General features: G+C 37.6%; 5 protein-coding genes across 5 annotated transcripts; 2 read left to right on the forward strand and 3 right to left on the reverse strand.

Annotated features, from left to right (window-relative positions):
* Positions 1–571: 571 nt before the first annotated feature.
* EAE98_003630 (uncharacterized protein) lies at positions 572–2290 on the reverse strand (the record flags this gene model as incomplete). The annotated part of the gene is made up of 1 exon (XM_038951250.1): positions 572–2290. One exon carries the CDS (start codon positions 2288–2290, stop codon positions 572–574), a length of 1719 nt encoding a protein of 572 aa, XP_038812714.1.
* Positions 2291–3251: 961 nt separating this feature from the next.
* On the forward strand, positions 3252–3905 carry EAE98_003631 (uncharacterized protein; the record flags this gene model as incomplete). The annotated part of the gene is made up of 1 exon (XM_038951251.1): positions 3252–3905. One exon carries the CDS (start codon positions 3252–3254, stop codon positions 3903–3905), a length of 654 nt encoding a protein of 217 aa, XP_038812715.1.
* Positions 3906–7922: 4017 nt separating this feature from the next.
* Positions 7923–8987, reverse strand: EAE98_003632 (uncharacterized protein; the record flags this gene model as incomplete). The annotated part of the gene is made up of 1 exon (XM_038951252.1): positions 7923–8987. The coding sequence occupies one exon, from the start codon at positions 8985–8987 to the stop codon at positions 7923–7925; it is 1065 nt and encodes a 354-aa protein (XP_038812716.1).
* Positions 8988–9808: 821 nt separating this feature from the next.
* EAE98_003633 (uncharacterized protein) lies at positions 9809–10538 on the reverse strand (the record flags this gene model as incomplete). The annotated part of the gene is made up of 3 exons (XM_038951253.1): positions 9809–10217; positions 10289–10343; positions 10406–10538. 3 exons carry the CDS (start codon positions 10536–10538, stop codon positions 9809–9811), a joined length of 597 nt encoding a protein of 198 aa, XP_038812717.1.
* Positions 10539–12124: 1586 nt separating this feature from the next.
* EAE98_003634 (uncharacterized protein) lies at positions 12125–13310 on the forward strand (the record flags this gene model as incomplete). The annotated part of the gene is made up of 2 exons (XM_038951254.1): positions 12125–12193; positions 12246–13310. The coding sequence occupies 2 exons, from the start codon at positions 12125–12127 to the stop codon at positions 13308–13310; spliced, it is 1134 nt and encodes a 377-aa protein (XP_038812718.1).
* Positions 13311–17576: the final 4266 nt, after the last annotated feature.

Here is a 17576-nt window from a genome sequence, read left to right on the forward strand (position 1 = left end):
TCTGTATTCCTGTGGCAGGTGTCATGTTCTAGCCTAGGAATGCTGGTGGGTAGGTGGGTATCTCTACGCAAGGACCGTGTTCTTTCTTCTCCTCTTTCCTCTCTTCTCCTTGGTTATAGATTCTAAGTAGTATAATTGACTCCCTTTCACGACAATCTTGTTACAGAAACCTACCATTAAGCATAATTTGATGTCTTTTACTTGTGGCACGCCCAAAATTCAGAACAGATTTTAGCCATGTTGCGAAGTTCGGCTTGAAAGTTTTTGTTATATATAAGCTGCTATCCATAGATAAGACCCTTCCAAAATAGACCAGAGAACGCTATTCACTTTCTGCTTTTACAGTGTTCTATTCTAAATGTTTTCCACCTACAAAACTGAAAAGGAATAGTGTCACTGCTTTTGTTACCTCCTTTTTAATGTCTATCACAGCCTGTTCTGGATTTACATGTGCTGTCTCGCTTTTAAATCGGAAACAAAATGATGAGGTTCTTTTGCCAGACATCAATGCAAACCATGTCTAGAACCTTTCAGATTGAAGAGTCATTTCAGTGGCAGCTACGGTTTGTGCTCATACCCCCTGAGCTCTAACAGGCGAACAAGACGTATCAAGTCTGCAAAAGCAGGATGACTTGACAGGAACATCTGCAATCGCAAGGGCTATTTTTAACTGTGGCTCAATGAGGCGCGCCTCTGTCTTACGGCCAAGGCGTGTCAAACACTCGTGATAGCCCTGGAGAGCCCAGACATTGTTTGGATGTTGATGAGCACGAGGCAGTATCCCGTCAAGTCCAAGGTCCGCGCTATACACTTTTGCGGCTTCTTCGACATGTCCTTGCTCCAGCATTAGCGCAGCGTAGGCATGGCGCGGTGGCTGCATCCAACCCCATGGCTCACTGTAGGTAAGTCCGTCACTGAGTTCGATGGACTTGCGAAGACTTGCAAATGCTTCCTCATAGCTCCTGCGGCGGTATTGAATTTCTCCGTCCAGCATAGCAGCACCCACAGCCAAGATATCAGCACAATTGTTAGGATAAGCCGAACGGGTGGCTGGAACTTGCTCCACAGCAGATTTGAATAGACTCCGCTCTTTCTCCGCCTCCTGCACGTTGGAAGTTGCGGCGTATGCCACACCCTTTGCGTAATGAAGCATAGCTGTAGTGACACAGTACAACTGACGATCAGTAGGTAACTCCATCTGGATAACATCTTCCCACATTCCAAAGCGAACCAAGACATGAACACGGACCGACATAAAAGTCTCAAGCCAATCCGCCATAGGAGGTGACGGGACACGCAGCAAAGCCTCGGGACAAGATGCTTCCATTTTCGCTACAGTTTCAAGAGCGATCTTAGACTTGCCCGCAAACATTGCTGCATAGATCAAGGAGTGGTAATCGTGAAGTCGGTAAATTGTATAGAAATTGTTCGGACCAGATCGGCTTAGAAACTTTTCATTGGCAATTGAGGCGTTGTAGTTGCAGGCAATTGCGCGCCGGTAATCACCGATGAGGATATCCAGGTGCGAAGGCATGTGGCGGAGGTGACCAGCATCGGGTATCAGGTCGCATAAATAATCTGCCGCGTTCAATCCAAGCTCTGGATTCGGAGACATCTCAATGCAGTGGATGTACATATGTAATAGACCTGGGTGTCGATTTGCTCCATCCTGGTCCAAAGCACGCTCGAGAACACTCTTGATTTTCAAGGTGCGAGCGCCCGGGCTGGGATTTCCAGTATGAAGATCCCATAGTTGCCATGGGCTCAGATTCATCATTGCGTCAGCATAGAGAGTGGCTACGTCAAGACTGTCCGGATGCTGTTCATAGACTGATTCCATAGCGTCGGCGTAGGCTCGATTTTGGGCAGAGTAATCCTTAACTAGGTAGTCATACGGATAGCGAAATTGGATTGCGTCGATGAGCGCCTGTTCGAGAGTCGTCGCACCGGCGGCATTTGCTTTTGCATCTCTAGAGGCTTTATAAGTCCGCTGCACCGTTGTTTTGAGATCACTCTCATCAAATGTTTCCCAGGGTTTGTTGTAGTTTGGGCCCAGGGCATATGCTAACCCCCAGTAAGCTATTGCACAAGAATGGTCGTGTGCTATAGCCTGTTCGAAGCAAATGGCCGATTCTTCGTGGTTGAATGCATAGGCCCATGTTAAGCCACGGTTGAACCACACTTGCGCATCTTTGCTCTTGGTACTGATGTTCAGCTTGAATGATCCGAGGTTATAGTATTCAGTGATTGAAGGGATCGCTCCTCCTTGCTGAGATTCAGACGTCATCATAGGTGAGGGAAGTGTCTTAAAGGTCGAGGGAATCGAATGAGATAACTCTCAGAGTTTTATGATACGAATGGATATCAATATTGAATATAGTAGTAATTTAAATCTGGTAAGAGTGATACTGAAATCAGACGACTGAAATCACCCAACTAGGTTTCTATATATAATCAATATCGATTTCAACTTTTATTTCGAAATTCTAAGACTAACATCAATCGATCTTAGAGGCTGGATTTGTAATTGGATCTTTTTACAGTTGTGAGGAGGTAGACAGGAGGCAGGGACCGAACGGTATTTCAACGACAGTCGCGTAACATCCAGGGGGTCAGCGATGATGAGAGTCACTTGAGGTATGGGGGTGCCTTGTTGGTAGAAGTCTAATAAATTGAAAATTGGTGGCGAGAGCTGGCTTATTAGCCTTGTGCAGAAATGTCAAGGCAACTCTTTGCTTCCGCGCGGCTTTACCAGGTGCGGAGTATGCCGACCTAAAAAATTTCTGACAGCTGTCGTATATTCTGCAGAGATTATGCAGAGTCGGTTGTTCTCCCAACGAATAAGAAAGTCATTACTAGCTTCCGCCGGGAAAGTGTAATTTTCTGGCGCACGGCTCCGCATTTTCGGCTCGCCTTGCCTTCCGCGGGGCTTCTCGGCAAAGGTGCTTTCGAGAACCGCCTTAATTTCATCAGCACTTGATCTTGACATTGCGGTAAGCTTCTGTCTCTATTTTTTGTTTAATATGGTTTCGAATATTACTAAGATCAGACTGCTTCAAAATCGAATATTTCGCATCCGATGGACTGAATTACCAATTTCTACGATCTAGAATAATAAAGATTTTATTATATATGGCCTCCTGCCTTGAACAGTCTCGTGAGTACCTACCCTCAAACCCATCCTCTCATCGAATAATCCAATCTCTATTGAAACTTTCAATTTACCATCTTTTTGGCCGACATCATTCAAAATGCTTCCAATCACACTTTATTCTCATCCTTTCGGTCCTAACCCGTGGAAGGTGGCCCTCATCCTCGAGGAGCTGAACATCCCTTACACAACAAAGTTTGTGGATTTCTCCGAAGTCAAGAAGAAGCCATATACTCAACTCAACCCAAACGGACGGTTGCCATCTATCGAAGATTCTAACACCGATATTACACTCTGGGAATCCGGTGCTATCATCGAGTACTTGATTGAAAAATATGATATCGAGCACCGGTTGAGTTATAACACCTTCCCCGAAAAATATCTCGCTAAGCAGTGGCTGCACTTCCAAGCTTCTGGTCAAGGGCCATACTATGGTCAGGCTTCTTATTTCACCAATATCCACCCCGAAAGCATCCAGAGTGCCATTGATCGATACGCGAAAGAGATCCGTAGAGTCACTGGAGTTCTTGAATCCGTGTTGAAGACTCGAGACTGGTTGGTCGGCGACAAATGCACATACGCCGATCTCTGTTTCATAGCATGGCAAAGATGGGCACCTCGATATGGTGGTGAAGATATTTATAAAGATTGCCCACATATGGAGGCATGGCTGGAGAGGATGAAGATGAGACCTACAGTCAAGAAGATTTTTGCTGATCAGGATCTCGCTATGGCACAGGTCGAGAAGATATGAACACGGTAGCATGTGGATGAGACACTATGCACAGTTAGGCTGTCTACACGAGGTCCTCCGTAGAGCACAACAAACTTCTCTTTTTCTGCTGTGCTCTTCTGTTGAGCGGTTGCTTCACCAGTGACCTTGTTCGAAATTTTTTAGAAAGTAGTTGCCGATGTGTGTTTATCATATTTTCATCATGAAAGCAAGTGATTTTGCTTTCACCTATTGAACCTAATGATATTCAACGGTACCTGTACGTTGGCTCATAGGGTAGGTGTTTCAATATTGCATCTCGCCATAGAATAGGTTCGCTAGCCGCAATATTAATCTCTATTAGCATGTAATGATTCAAAACCTGTACATGATACATCCTGTAAACTGTGATTTATTTATAGAGCCAAGATTGAAACAGATTGAACCAAGGTGAAGGTTGTACTTGAAAAGGGGTGCTATCGAGTATAATAACATTGAGGATTGGGCTAGAAATTACGAATTCGTCAACTAAACGAAGATGAAAAGATTCGACGACCAACAAGACAATATCAATTTCGAAGTGAAATTATCCTTATAAATCTGTAGTGAGATGCAGAGTCTAACAGGTTCTTTAAGAGTATTTCAAAGCAATAGAAACCTAACAATCGAGCGTACCGCTACATCAAACTGATGGCTTAGAGCCATTACCGACAGTGAACTCACTCATTCATTCACTTGATTAGTGTGTACTTTGAATTATCTACGTATCTGTACATAATTTTTCAGGATTTCTGTCAATGTTCGTTTATTCCGTGTACTATGTGAAGCCGTGCGCTATCTTTCTCTAGTATGTGTATTACTTGTCAATTCATGCGTCAGATACAAGGTGAATGGAATGATTGGGCAATTAAATTATGTCTTTAACATTCACTTGAGATGAAGCTCATGTGTAGATATTTTGAGGCGTTATTGAAATATGGGAAGCACTGATTACAACATTCCTTCTCACCACCCAAGGTGTTTATTTCTCAGAAGAAAAGATAACTAATAGTCTAATCCTGCTCCTAATCAACTTTAAATCTACCAGTCAGCCTCAAATTCCATACGAGGAGCCTTATAAATTTCCAGCTCGACGTCTCGCTTGTGGAAATTTACTCCTTTACTTAGGTACGGAATGGAAGTCGAGATACAACTATTAATGCCATCTACATTGCTAAAAGTATCGAGTAAAATCCGCCTATTGTAATAGAGTGTTTCGTTATGTTATCATGTTTAATCCATCTATATTCCTAATGATTCGACTTTCAATATTCTCAAACTCTCTTATAAAAGATATATCCTTGATCCTAATCCATCATCCCTGCTAAGAAGACAAGTAGATAATGAGAAAATCAACGGCCAACACGTATAACCACACAAAATTGAACATTTTAAACCTGTGGTAATATGATTATTACATATACAAAAACTTCTTCAACAAATGAACACGCGAGCACCCAGATAAAAACATCTAAATATAACGGGAAAATCCATGGATATCAATTTAAAATCACGCAAAAGCCTTAGAATAATCTTTGTTAAATATATAGTCATTATATCACGACTTATAAGCTTTCAAGAAATTCTGCTAACCACCTGAAGTTCTTAAGTTGAGATTATAGTTAGTTCAACACCTCAAATACAAACCCTCATACATCCACACCAAAGATATGTATTCAATCATTCAATCATTCAATAGCAAACAAACCATTACTAGTCTACCCGTCCTATAAAAAATAAGGAAAAGAACTAGAAATGTATCAAGATGCGATAAATATTTAGGATGACTTCGAGATCTGAACAAAAGCAAAACATTTATTGCATTGCACATATGTAATCAATCCCTCAAACGTCTCCCAAATCCCCAATCTAGACATCAGAAAATGATGAATCGAGAAAGAGGAAATAGTCAAACTCAATGGTTATCTCAGATCTCAGAATCCAAATCCCATAACTCAAGAATCCTTAATTTCCAAACCCCTACTCTCTCCATCCATCCATCCCCATCTCTCCATTACCCCAAGCACCACACTTTCCGCTCCCCACAACCCGTAGAACTTCTACCTCCGATATCCTTCCTACCGCTCAGGAGTCAGCGGAGCGAGCAACTATCCGTTTCGATATATCTCTCATATCCCTGTGGTGGCAGAATCCGTGGTTGACGAATAAATTATTTCGTTAATTGTATTAAAAATTTCAATAATCGATATTATATTAAAAAAATAGGTTATATAATATTAATGTGATTGACTTTTATATATGTATATGATTAGAAAATTTTACTTTAAAAGGACTTAGAGAAATTTTCGAAATTTCTTGATTTTCGAAAGTTTTAGTCTAAGACTATTTGCAAGTAAAAAAGTTTACTTATCAAGCTTGTATTGAATTCGATTAATAATCGATTATCAATTATAACTATATATATATATTAGAGTTGAATAGTTTTCTTGTTTAAACAGTGTATTCTATATTTGTGGTATAGTAGTAATGCTTTTGATTGAAGAATAATTTGAAAGTGAGTGGTAAGGAGTAGATCCTCCCCTTTAAATTTTCGGTTAATACCTTTTCCCATCCTTTAGCTTCTACACTCGCTCCCCCGCTCGCTCCCCCGCTCACTCCCCCGCTCACTCCCCTTTCCCTCCTAGCTCCTCCGCTCATTCCCCTCCTTCTAGCTTCTATACTCGCTTCCCTTCCGTTCACCTTTCCTAAGGTCCTTTAATTGAAGGGCCTTTATTTTCTTTATATTTATTAAAATTCAATAATAAACAGTATTCATTTTGAACTGAAAAGATTTATCAATAATAAAGAATGTATTTTATTAAAAACAAAAAAGCTTGAATTGTATAATGTATATATTAAATATTTATATAGGGATTTATATTGATATTTTTTTCGTATATAGGTATTAACTTTGCTACTATAGGGATATCGTATATATTATATATAACTCCTTCCCTCTTTAGCTGTATATTCGCTTGTATCGATATGATATATAGAAGATTATGATAAATACATTATCTATCTATACCTAGTGATATACGAGGAAGGATCGGTCGGGGGGGGGGGGTAAGATATTTGACCCTCTTTATAGTATTCAGACTAGTATTTTATATATTATACGTACGTATATTATATTCGATTATATAAAACTCTATAATAAGTATACTAAACCACCTATTAATATCATATTAATTAAGAGATATTTTGATGAATAGTATATGTATAATATAATTCTAGATTATAAAATTATATTTTCATATAATTGTATAATAGTATCTTTTATTAAATTGATTTATAATGGAATAGAATAGAATAAAATAATATAGAAAATTATTAATAAAATAAATTAAATTGAATAACATACTTTCTTTTTATGATATAATAAAGTTCTATAAGATACGATTTAAATCAAATTTATTTATAAGGTTATAAACTATTAGAATTTCATTATAAACTCTATAAACCTAGGATATTCTTTAAAGAAAACCTAGAAAAAAGCAAGCAGTTTCACCTTAATTCAATCTACTCTAATAAATTAACTTCAATTCAACTCTTATATTATATATTTGATTCATCCCTAAGCCTAAATTTACTAGAACTCACTATTATTATAATAATTATTATTATTATAATATAAAAGCTAACCTCTAAGAGGTCGAGACACCCTGGATGGACTGGGGAGTTGTAGTATATCACATCATATCACATCACATCACATTGTATGATATCGCATTGTATACATTGACGATCAATCGTAATTATAATTTAATAAGTTAATCATATATTTTATTAAAAACAAATGGGGAAGGGGGCGGAGGTTCATCGATATTGTGTACTTACCAACTTATCGAGAACTAAGTTTTCATTCAGGTAAAATGTGAGCTAGAAAATTATAAAGAAAATCAAAGGAAAGAAAGCAAGCAAGCAGACAAAGAAGAAACAAAAACTATTTGCAGAATTCAGATGATCTAACCCACCTGTTCCCTATCAAATGATCCCCACACTTACCTACCTACCTAGTCACTCAAAATCCCTCGGATCATAAGACTCCCAAGCCTCCTCATCCCCATCAACCTCAAAATCCCGCATTCTCCCTCTCTCTCCTCTTCCCCCCCTCGCACTCCCAACCCCCCTGATAAACCCCTCCCTCTCCCTCGCAAAAGCCAATCTCGCGCGATCCAACCTCTCACTCGCCCTCGGTCTCTCCTCCATCCATTCCCTCAACGGCGCACTATACTGCGCCATCGCATTATGCGCATCGTCCAAGAGAATCGTAACGCTTTCCTGCATCGCAAGCGCAAGATCGATTGATTCCTGATCGTTCGATCGGACTGCGCGTTGGAGTTCCTGAAAGGCGAGTTGGACGTTACGTTCTGCGTCGTGTTTGACGACGTTGGCTTCGTAGGAGAGACGCGCTTGGTTAATTATTCTGGTGTCGAGGGATCGGAGGGTGGAGAGAGCGCTGATGTAAGTTGCTTCGGCGTGTTGCATTGCTGCAGAGGTGATTGACGAGGAACTGGAAACTCGGGGAGGAGTTGAGTGGAGACGATTTGTTGGAGGAGAAGGATATCTGTGGGGAGATGGTGAGGGGAATCTTCTTGGGGGAGAAGACTGTCTTCTCGACGCTAATCTCCAGATTGGAGAACGAAGACGGGGAGGCGCAGGAGTACTAAAATTTCCCGGCACATCAAGTGGCATGGGTTCAAGCTCCTCTCCAACATTTCCCTCAAGATGATCATCTTCATTCCCACCTCCATAATCCGCCTGAGCTTGCATCATCTGTTCTCTTTCCTCAACAGCTCTATCTCTAACGCGTCTAGCAGCGTTATTGATCTGTCTAATCCGATCTCTTGCGGCGTCTCTTACGCCACCGGTGATGTTACGAATTTCCTCGCGACAAATGGGACAGGTAGTGTGGTCAGCGTCAAGCCAACGTTGAACACATTCTCGATCAAAAACGTGATTACACGCAGTTTTAACAGGTTCTCCGTTCTCTCCACCACCGAGATTGTCTTGACAGATCGCACAGGTGCGTTGGTCTGCTCGGAGAGAATTTACATTGACTCTGGTTAATTGTGGTGGCATCTTGGATAATGTGAAGTGGGTGTCAAGAAAATAGAGTTGATAGCTGTAATTCCTGTGGTTGTAGTGTTGGTACTTGATTCAATTTAACTGGATATTGTATCCATTGCACCCGACACTTGACACGTTTCAAAGACATTGTTCTGAACTTGAACTCGACTTATTCTTGATAATGGTACTCAAATACACGAACCGCTTCAAAAAGTCTCGATTTCAGGCGGGTATCGAACGAATTCTAATTTGAAACAATTGAACAACAGCATGGAAGCAAGGTGATGCTTCGACAATTTCGACGAATAGAACAAAGAAATCATTTACCGACCTGTTGTTGTTTATTGAAACAAAGAAATAAACGGCTTCACAAGCACATTGTGGATTGCATTCATTAAATCTCGAAACTTCTGTATTGAGCTAATCGCTTAGAAATAAGTGAGACGCCCTCGAGGTGCACAAATATGGTATCTTCTCAAAGAAATCAAGTACCAAAATCCCCTTCCAGTGCAATTCACCGTTGACTTGCTTGTCTGAAAGCTGTGTATGCAGGTTTCCCAAAAGAAAAGATGAGATGGAAAAACACATCTCCAAGCAAAACCTCTATGCCAGTGTAGTAAACATCTCAAAGTTGACAGCATTTCCATGCAAATGCACACGAGAGATTATTAATAGAAATATCTCAAGCGTTGCCATTTGTATATATCCCCACAACACCGAATCGTGATATCCCATTCCCCAGAATTGCATTTATCGTAATATCGTTGTGCTGCATATAAGCTTTTAAGAAGCCGTGAAATTTATTGCATTTGTTGTGAATAATACTGTGATTGTCAGGTTCGGGCTACTAGATTAGGCGATGGTCCAAAGAGATCAGAAATATCCAAGGCTGGATCTATGAAACCATTCTGATATTGTTGAAATCCATGACTTGGCCCACCATGACCATTCATTTGAGGACCAGATGAACTGGAATGACCAGCCAATTGTGCATCATGTTCTCGTAGTAGAGGATCTAATGTAGATTGCATCTCTGGTGATTCTTGATGTTCGAGTTTTACTGGCATCTGGGAGAGCCGAGGCTCAGTAGTATAATGTTGCGCATTAGAAACCATCGAATCTGCGAACGGTTCAGACTCAGCATCTAAATCTGGAGATGACGGTTGTAAGGGAGGAGGAGGTTGTTGACGTCGTGGATTTTCGACACGGTGGAAAGACTTTTCATGTCGTATGACGACATCCCTAGATAAGAAATTAGTCAATGTGATCGATCTTCTACAACGAACATCAAAGTCGCGCAATATTCAACATACTTTCGCGCGTATCTACGACCGCATAGTTTGCAAGGGAATGGTTTCTCCTGGGTATCTAGAGGTTGAACTCGTATCAACAAAGGAACTTGCATGACTCGCACGATCGATTGTACTCACGACCACGTTCATGCCTTGAACAATGCTCACTTCTCTTAAACACTCTCTGACATACCGAGCAAGTGTAGATGCGTGGCTGCTTCTGGACTCGGTTGGCCCTACTAGTGGTAGTACTATGCTGTCTCGAATTCATGATTCAATCGAGGGTGAGATGGAGTAAATAATCGATGACTGTGTAATATTGGAATGAACCCAGGAAAAGATCGTGAATACCAGATGGAATTGATACCAGTCAGACAGGAAAACTCAAGACAAGGGACATATGACAGATGAGTAATTGTCTATCAAGGTAAAGCTACGTTGCTGTGTAGTTTGATATGTATCTTGTTGACAGTAGTAGGTAGGTGAGAGTCGAAGGTTATTAATCGGTACATTTGGAAAGAACGGTTAACCTTAGCGGGGTAGATAAGAGACTAATCCATTTTGGGCAGCAGGTATTTTTTGTGGTTTTTTTACGATGGTACTCTGATCAATTGGGATTCAATGATAATCTGGCGGGGACAACAAGCACAGCACAGACTTTTCTCATGTGAATCCTCTGCACTGGTGTATAAAAAAGTAAAGCTGTTTTATCGTTTGATATATGTTTCCATATTTCCAGACTCTATTTATCCACAATCGGTAATAATGACTGAAATACATACACACTGTGAATATACCGGGACATACCGATACACTTGCGCTTTGGAGCAATGGACATCTCGGCTTCCGTATTCTTTAATCGCGGCAAGCGCAGTTCCTAAATACTTGGAAAACCGTCAAAAACCGTCATAAACACTCCATCATACCATTCTATTGGGCTCTTTTCGGTAGAACTTATCGGATTTGGAACGACCAATTACATTGCTCACATCCAAAACACGTGCTCACAGACTTCCATAGTACGATACGATCCGATCCAATATCTACTAGGTACACCTGTCTAGTAGGTAGTTCTATATAATCGAGCCCAGCCCAACCAGTTCGATACAATTCAATGCAGCTCATTCCACCTTAGGGCATTGGCGATAAGGAGATACTGCAGATACTGCAAGATCAGTAATCGAGTCGATGATTTCCACTCGAACTATGATGCGTATCTCCTCCCGAGAGGTATTTATAATGCCATTTTAACATTTGTGGCTTTCCTTCAGACGGGCAGGAATTTTAAGGTTTGAAGATACGGCCATACATCGGTAAAGAGAGCACAATGCACATAATCGCATTGGCTCTGAAATGAGCCATGGGATGATGCCAAGAAACCTTAAAGTCCCTCGAGGTTCCAGAAATTTGGTCGACGACGAGGTAAAAGATCTTATGAATGAAGATTTCAACCTTGGCACTCTCAAAAAGAATTTCTAGCATGTTTCACACCAACGAAAGAAACAAAATAGGGCCTTTCGTGCCTTCTGGAAGCACCAAATTCAACAATGTTCACGACCCCTTTTCACCGTCAATTTTCTCATGCTTGGCACTTACGTTTCACGGCGTTGACCCAAATTACAATGGGCATTGGCAAATGCTTCGAGACTTCGGACAAATTACAAATGACATGCCACTGTCGATGACTGTGCCCATATGCTAAGTGATATTGATAGATAGATCCACCAGGACGGCATATTCGACGATCCACACCCATATTTCTTCAGTATAAGTATTCAGCTATGTTCTTTCGTTGTCGGTTTTGCTTGGCTTGATCTATCTTTGTTCATTCTTTTAGAACCTATAATCAAACAAATGATGTATTCCAGAGATATTCTCCCAACTTTGGCCATTGCCACTGGTGCCTTGGCTCAAGAAACAATATATGTAAGTACAGAGTGATGGTAACAGCTATGACCACAAACTAATGAACCCTTAGACCTACACCGCCGACACAATCACCACATTGGACTTGTACAATGTTAGCAATACCTCACCATTTCAAGTCTACAATGAATCTTTCACTTCAATTCTTGGAGACGCGCCAGCTATTAGCAATATCCTAAATTCTTCTTTCCCTCAATTCCATGAAGCCGCCATCTTTTTCGATGAATCAACTCTTTTCGTCACGAGTAACCAATATGCCTCAAATACCAGTTCTGCTGCCACTAACAACAAGGCCATTTCCATCACCCGTTTAGATAAATCCGGTGATTCATGGTCCGCTACCATTATTGAACCAGAAGGAACCCTCACCCTCGCAAACGGAGGAGCAAAATACAACGATGGTCTCGTAATCTGCGACCAAGGATCCATGACCGCACCCGGTGGTCTTGTTTTCATGAATGCTACAGCTCCATATACTGCCACAACCCTCATCAACAACTACTACGGCGTTGAATTTAACTCACCCAATGATGTCCACGTGACAAGCGACGGAGCCCTATGGTTCACAGATCCATCATACGGTTCATGGCAAGGAATCCGTCCTCAACCCTTACTTCCACCTCAAGTCTACCGCTACATGCCAGGTACAAATGACATCCGTGTGGTTGCAGATGGCATCCAAGAACCAAATGGTATCACATTTAGTCCTGATGAGAAAACCGCTTACATTACCGACGGAGCCGGAAATGCCACTGCCCCTACTGCCCCAAGAGCTATTTACGCATACGATGTTATAACTCGAGGAGGTGAACCAGCTCTTGCCAACAAGAGAATCTTCGCCGTACCACAGTCTGGTCTTCCAGATGGAATCAAAACTGATGAGGCAGGAAATGTATATGCAGGATGTGGAGATGGAGTCAATGTCTGGAACGAGGGAGGTGTTTTGCTCGGCAAAATTGCAGTAGCTGGTGGTTCCGCGAACTTTATCCTCGGAAATGAGGGAGATAAAATGCAAGTGTGGTTATTGAACGAGAAGAAACTTTGGCAAGCCAGTTTGGGTTTGTTTAACGGTGTGGATGGTATTGATTCCGCGATGAATGGTACAGTTAGGAGATAATTTAGGAACTTGTAGGACAGGAATTGTAGGATTATGAAGGAATGATAGCATGGTTTAAGTGTAATTATATAAAATTAGTCGCTAGTGTAGATACTCGGGTATAGCTATGTATATTAAGTAGGTAGGTTAATATGAACAAAATACCTACTAATCTACCATACATACATACACTTTCCATGCATGCATCTCCTCCATCCGATGTATAACATACTTACATACATACAGGAATCCATCCATCAATCCATGAGCAAACACACACATCTCCTCAAATCACCAATCAACTATCCACCCTGCCCTTTCCCGCACCACCCGAGTCTTAACCCCCGTGTCCCACAACATTTCACCTCTTCCATTATTTGTGGAGAGAACAGAAGTGGTCCGGGACGTGGGTGGTGTGGGGTTCATTCACCCACCAGTATTTCTTTAGTATTTCTTGGGCATGCATTGTCGTACATACCTACCTAGGTATGTATCGTGATTACTATATATATTTATATATATATTTTACTTTGTTTTTGTTTTTCTCAACCCCACCTCTCATCCATTATCATCCCATCATCATATCATATCATATCATATCATTGCTTCGACCCCACCATAATCTATCCAAAGGATATCCATACGATGGATATCCAAATCCACACGATATCAATGGGTGGCTCGGGTGGGTAGATTAGAGCCGGAGCTGGAGCTGGAGCTAGCTACCCCGCACTTAGCTTCATTTTTGGGATCATTTTTGGGGGAGGGATCGAGGGGTGGAGGGGTGGTGGGATGGATATTAGGTGGGATGGATTAGGTGGGTGGGTTTGTGGGGAGGAGTACCTCGCGCTAGGGGAAATACTAAGGTTAGGTATTATAAATGTTTTTCTGATGTAATGTGATGTAATGTATGTATGTATGTATGTATGTATGTACGGAGGTTGGATGGGTAAGTAATGTAAAATGCACCTAAATGTGTCCCCACTTTTGGCCCTTGGACCAATAGAATCACGTCGCTGGTTGAAAATTTATATGGTGAACTCCAGGTGGTGGAAGTATTGTAAAAGTCACGTTTTATCTACGATTTATTCAAAATCACTAATTTCTTATTGAATATTGATTCGAAATTCTATTTAGAATCTATTTAAAACCTATTAGAAGCTTCAAATACTTCAAATACTAAAAAACTATTAGAATTGATAAAAAGCAAGTAAAAGCTTTAAAGACTGAATTTTGGGGGGAACAGCTCAATATCTATTCGAATCGCTTAAAGCAGCAGCAAAATCTATAAAAACAGCAAGATTTTAGTAAAAGTAGGATTTACATTAATTACCCTTCCAACCTTCGTATGTATATATGTATATACTCGATTTAATAACATGTGTTCAGAAAAAAAAGCACTTTTTCGAATATTATCTAATCGAATTTCAAAAATCAAAAACTTCAATTCAATCAATATAACTTCAAATTGAAAAAACTCTATATAGAAATATAGATCTCAATTAATAGAATCAAGAAATAAAATATTGATTGAAAATTCATTGAATTGAAAATGATTAAATGAAATCATGATTTTTTGTATAGTTTTTAGGTTTTTGAATTTTCGAAATTGGATTTTTATTTAATCATTTTCAATTCTATAAATTTCTAATAAAAATAATTTATATTTTGGTTTTTAATTCTATCAATTAAGATTTATATTATAATATAGAATTTCTTTAATTTGAAGCTATATTAATCGAATTAAAAATAATTGAATTATTTTAATATAGTATTCAGTAAAAAGTTGATTAGATTAAAAAAAGTTATATTTTGAATATATGTTGTTAAATCGGGTATATATATATTTTTGGGATTTTTATTCATCTTAGATAGATTTTTACTAGATATATTTTATGAGAATAAAATGAAAGAGGGGGGAGAGATAATATAAATACTTTATATTTGAGAAAGGGTAGTAAGAATCGAATACTTTAATGAGTTATTATATAGGTAGGTAGATAGTTAATAGCGAAGAAATTTAATAATATATACATAGGTACTTTAATTATAAATAGTATAAAAACTTCTATGATTTTATATGAATTTATTATATAATAGAGACATTCCAGTTTCGCTTATCAGTTTCAACGTTATATAGAGAAATACTCATATAGTAGATATTATATAAGCAGTATAAATTGAATTAATATAATTTGTTATCGAAAAGAAGAAATCTTATAGATATTTTTATTTATTTATATATTTAAATTACTTATATCCCCTAAGGTGTTAGTTTCGGGCGCCCGATGTGGCCCGTGCGTTTAGCAAGAACATTAACAACTTCAAGAATAATATTATAAATAAAGGTTTTTATATTATATTTGAAGATTAAAATTTATAAGAAAAGTGATAATAAATAAACTAAGTATATTTCCAAGACTTTTTTACTGAAAAAGAATTGGTTGAAGATTTTATAAATATTATTACATTTCATACTCTAAAATTAGAAAGTAATTATAAACGACTTTGATATAATTATAATTAAAAATATTATTAAATCAAAAACTCAATATTTATTAATAAAAAAAGATATATATAAGGTTTTATATAAGTATAAGGAATGTATTATTTATATTTATTAAATTTCTAAGTATTTGATAATTAATTCAAAAAAACATATGAAAACTGTAAGAATTCTCAGAATCCTGATGTTTTGATTAGTCAATAAGACTTTGTTAAGCGAGGACGCCTGAAGTTGACACCTTAGGGGATAGTAAGAGTTATCGAACATACTCACCGCACAGCGTGATGTTTTGTAACATAATCCCTACAAAATTCATGTTTTTTCATATAAACTAAATTCTTATATAATTCATATAATTATAAATGTTAATCTATAAAAACTTTGTAATGAATAATTTGAATCGTTATTTATATATAAAAATTTCAAGTTTATTTTTAAATATTTTTGTTGAAAAATTATATAAGCTTTTAATTGAAAAAGTTTAGAATTTTTAACTTATAACACTTTTCCCATATAAAATAAGCGAATTTTGCGAAATTTTTCGAATTTTCAACTTTACCTCCTCAAAAATACTATTATAAAAATATCCAAAAATAAATGATATATTTTTTTAGATAATTTAAGTAATTTTCAATCTTTCTATAATACTATATCCAATTTTGTTTCATATAGTCATAAATAAACTAGGGTATGAAAAGCTGAATAATCGTATATTTTAGCCGGAAAAGCGTTATATATACAGTGAGTAGGTTTCAGAACTCTTACTTTTGTAATTAATAGAAAATATATTTCGAGAATATAATCGGAAATAAAGAATTGGGTTTAGGACGATAGAGTTTAAGTTTAGACATTAGAGAAGAATAAAGAGAATAAATGATTTATAATATATTAATATATAAATAATTACTGAGTATACTTACTTATCTTTAATTAAAACAATATTAGAAGGTATAATATTAATTTTCAAGATTATTTCTTTTTATTTGAATGCTTTGTTTTTATTAGTAAGTTTAATAAGTATCTATTGATATATAATTATAACGAAATTTAATTAATGGTTAAGGATTTTTAGGATTACTATGTTACATAAGCGGAAACACAATAGGAGTTGTAAGCTTTACCACTACGCCACGCACGCAATCTGTTCAAAAGGCACAGTATCAGGGATCGAAGTCCTGATAGCTTACTACTATATATATACCCTGTAACATACTATATTTCGATTTAATAATATCATTCTTATATACTAACTCAAGCAGTAATCGTATTACTGTATTTAATATATTTAGATTGAGATAATAAATCCTAAGTATTTCTAAAACAATAATTAAAACCTAATAGATTTAGCTTTTTTATATTATGCTGTTTAAATTCTATATCACAAATAAATTATTATTATTAACTTAAAATATTTTAGAATTTAGATCATATATTATTATATATAGCAAATCGAGATATATATATTCTTTGATTGTAGATATATAACTAAGGAAGTAAATTGAGGTTATATTATATAGATTATTAAAAAAGCTGTGAGATTTATATATTAGTGTTTGGTTTTTTTCTAGATTGATAGTAATTAAAATGTATTTTAGTTTATTAATAATAGCTAAATGAAAGGCAAAAGTTTATAACTTCAAGAAATGTTTCTAGAATAATTATTTCTATTTGACAAAAACAAAATAAATAATAAAATTTACATCTGTAAATTATTCAGATATCTATATATTATATACCCAATTTCATGACTAGCTTCTAAAAATATGGTTTTATAGTATTAT

This window comes from Botrytis deweyae, assembly GCF_014898535.1.
Source record: "Botrytis deweyae strain B1 chromosome Unknown BDEW_006, whole genome shotgun sequence".
Classification (NCBI taxonomy): Eukaryota; Fungi; Ascomycota; class Leotiomycetes; order Helotiales; family Sclerotiniaceae; genus Botrytis; species Botrytis deweyae.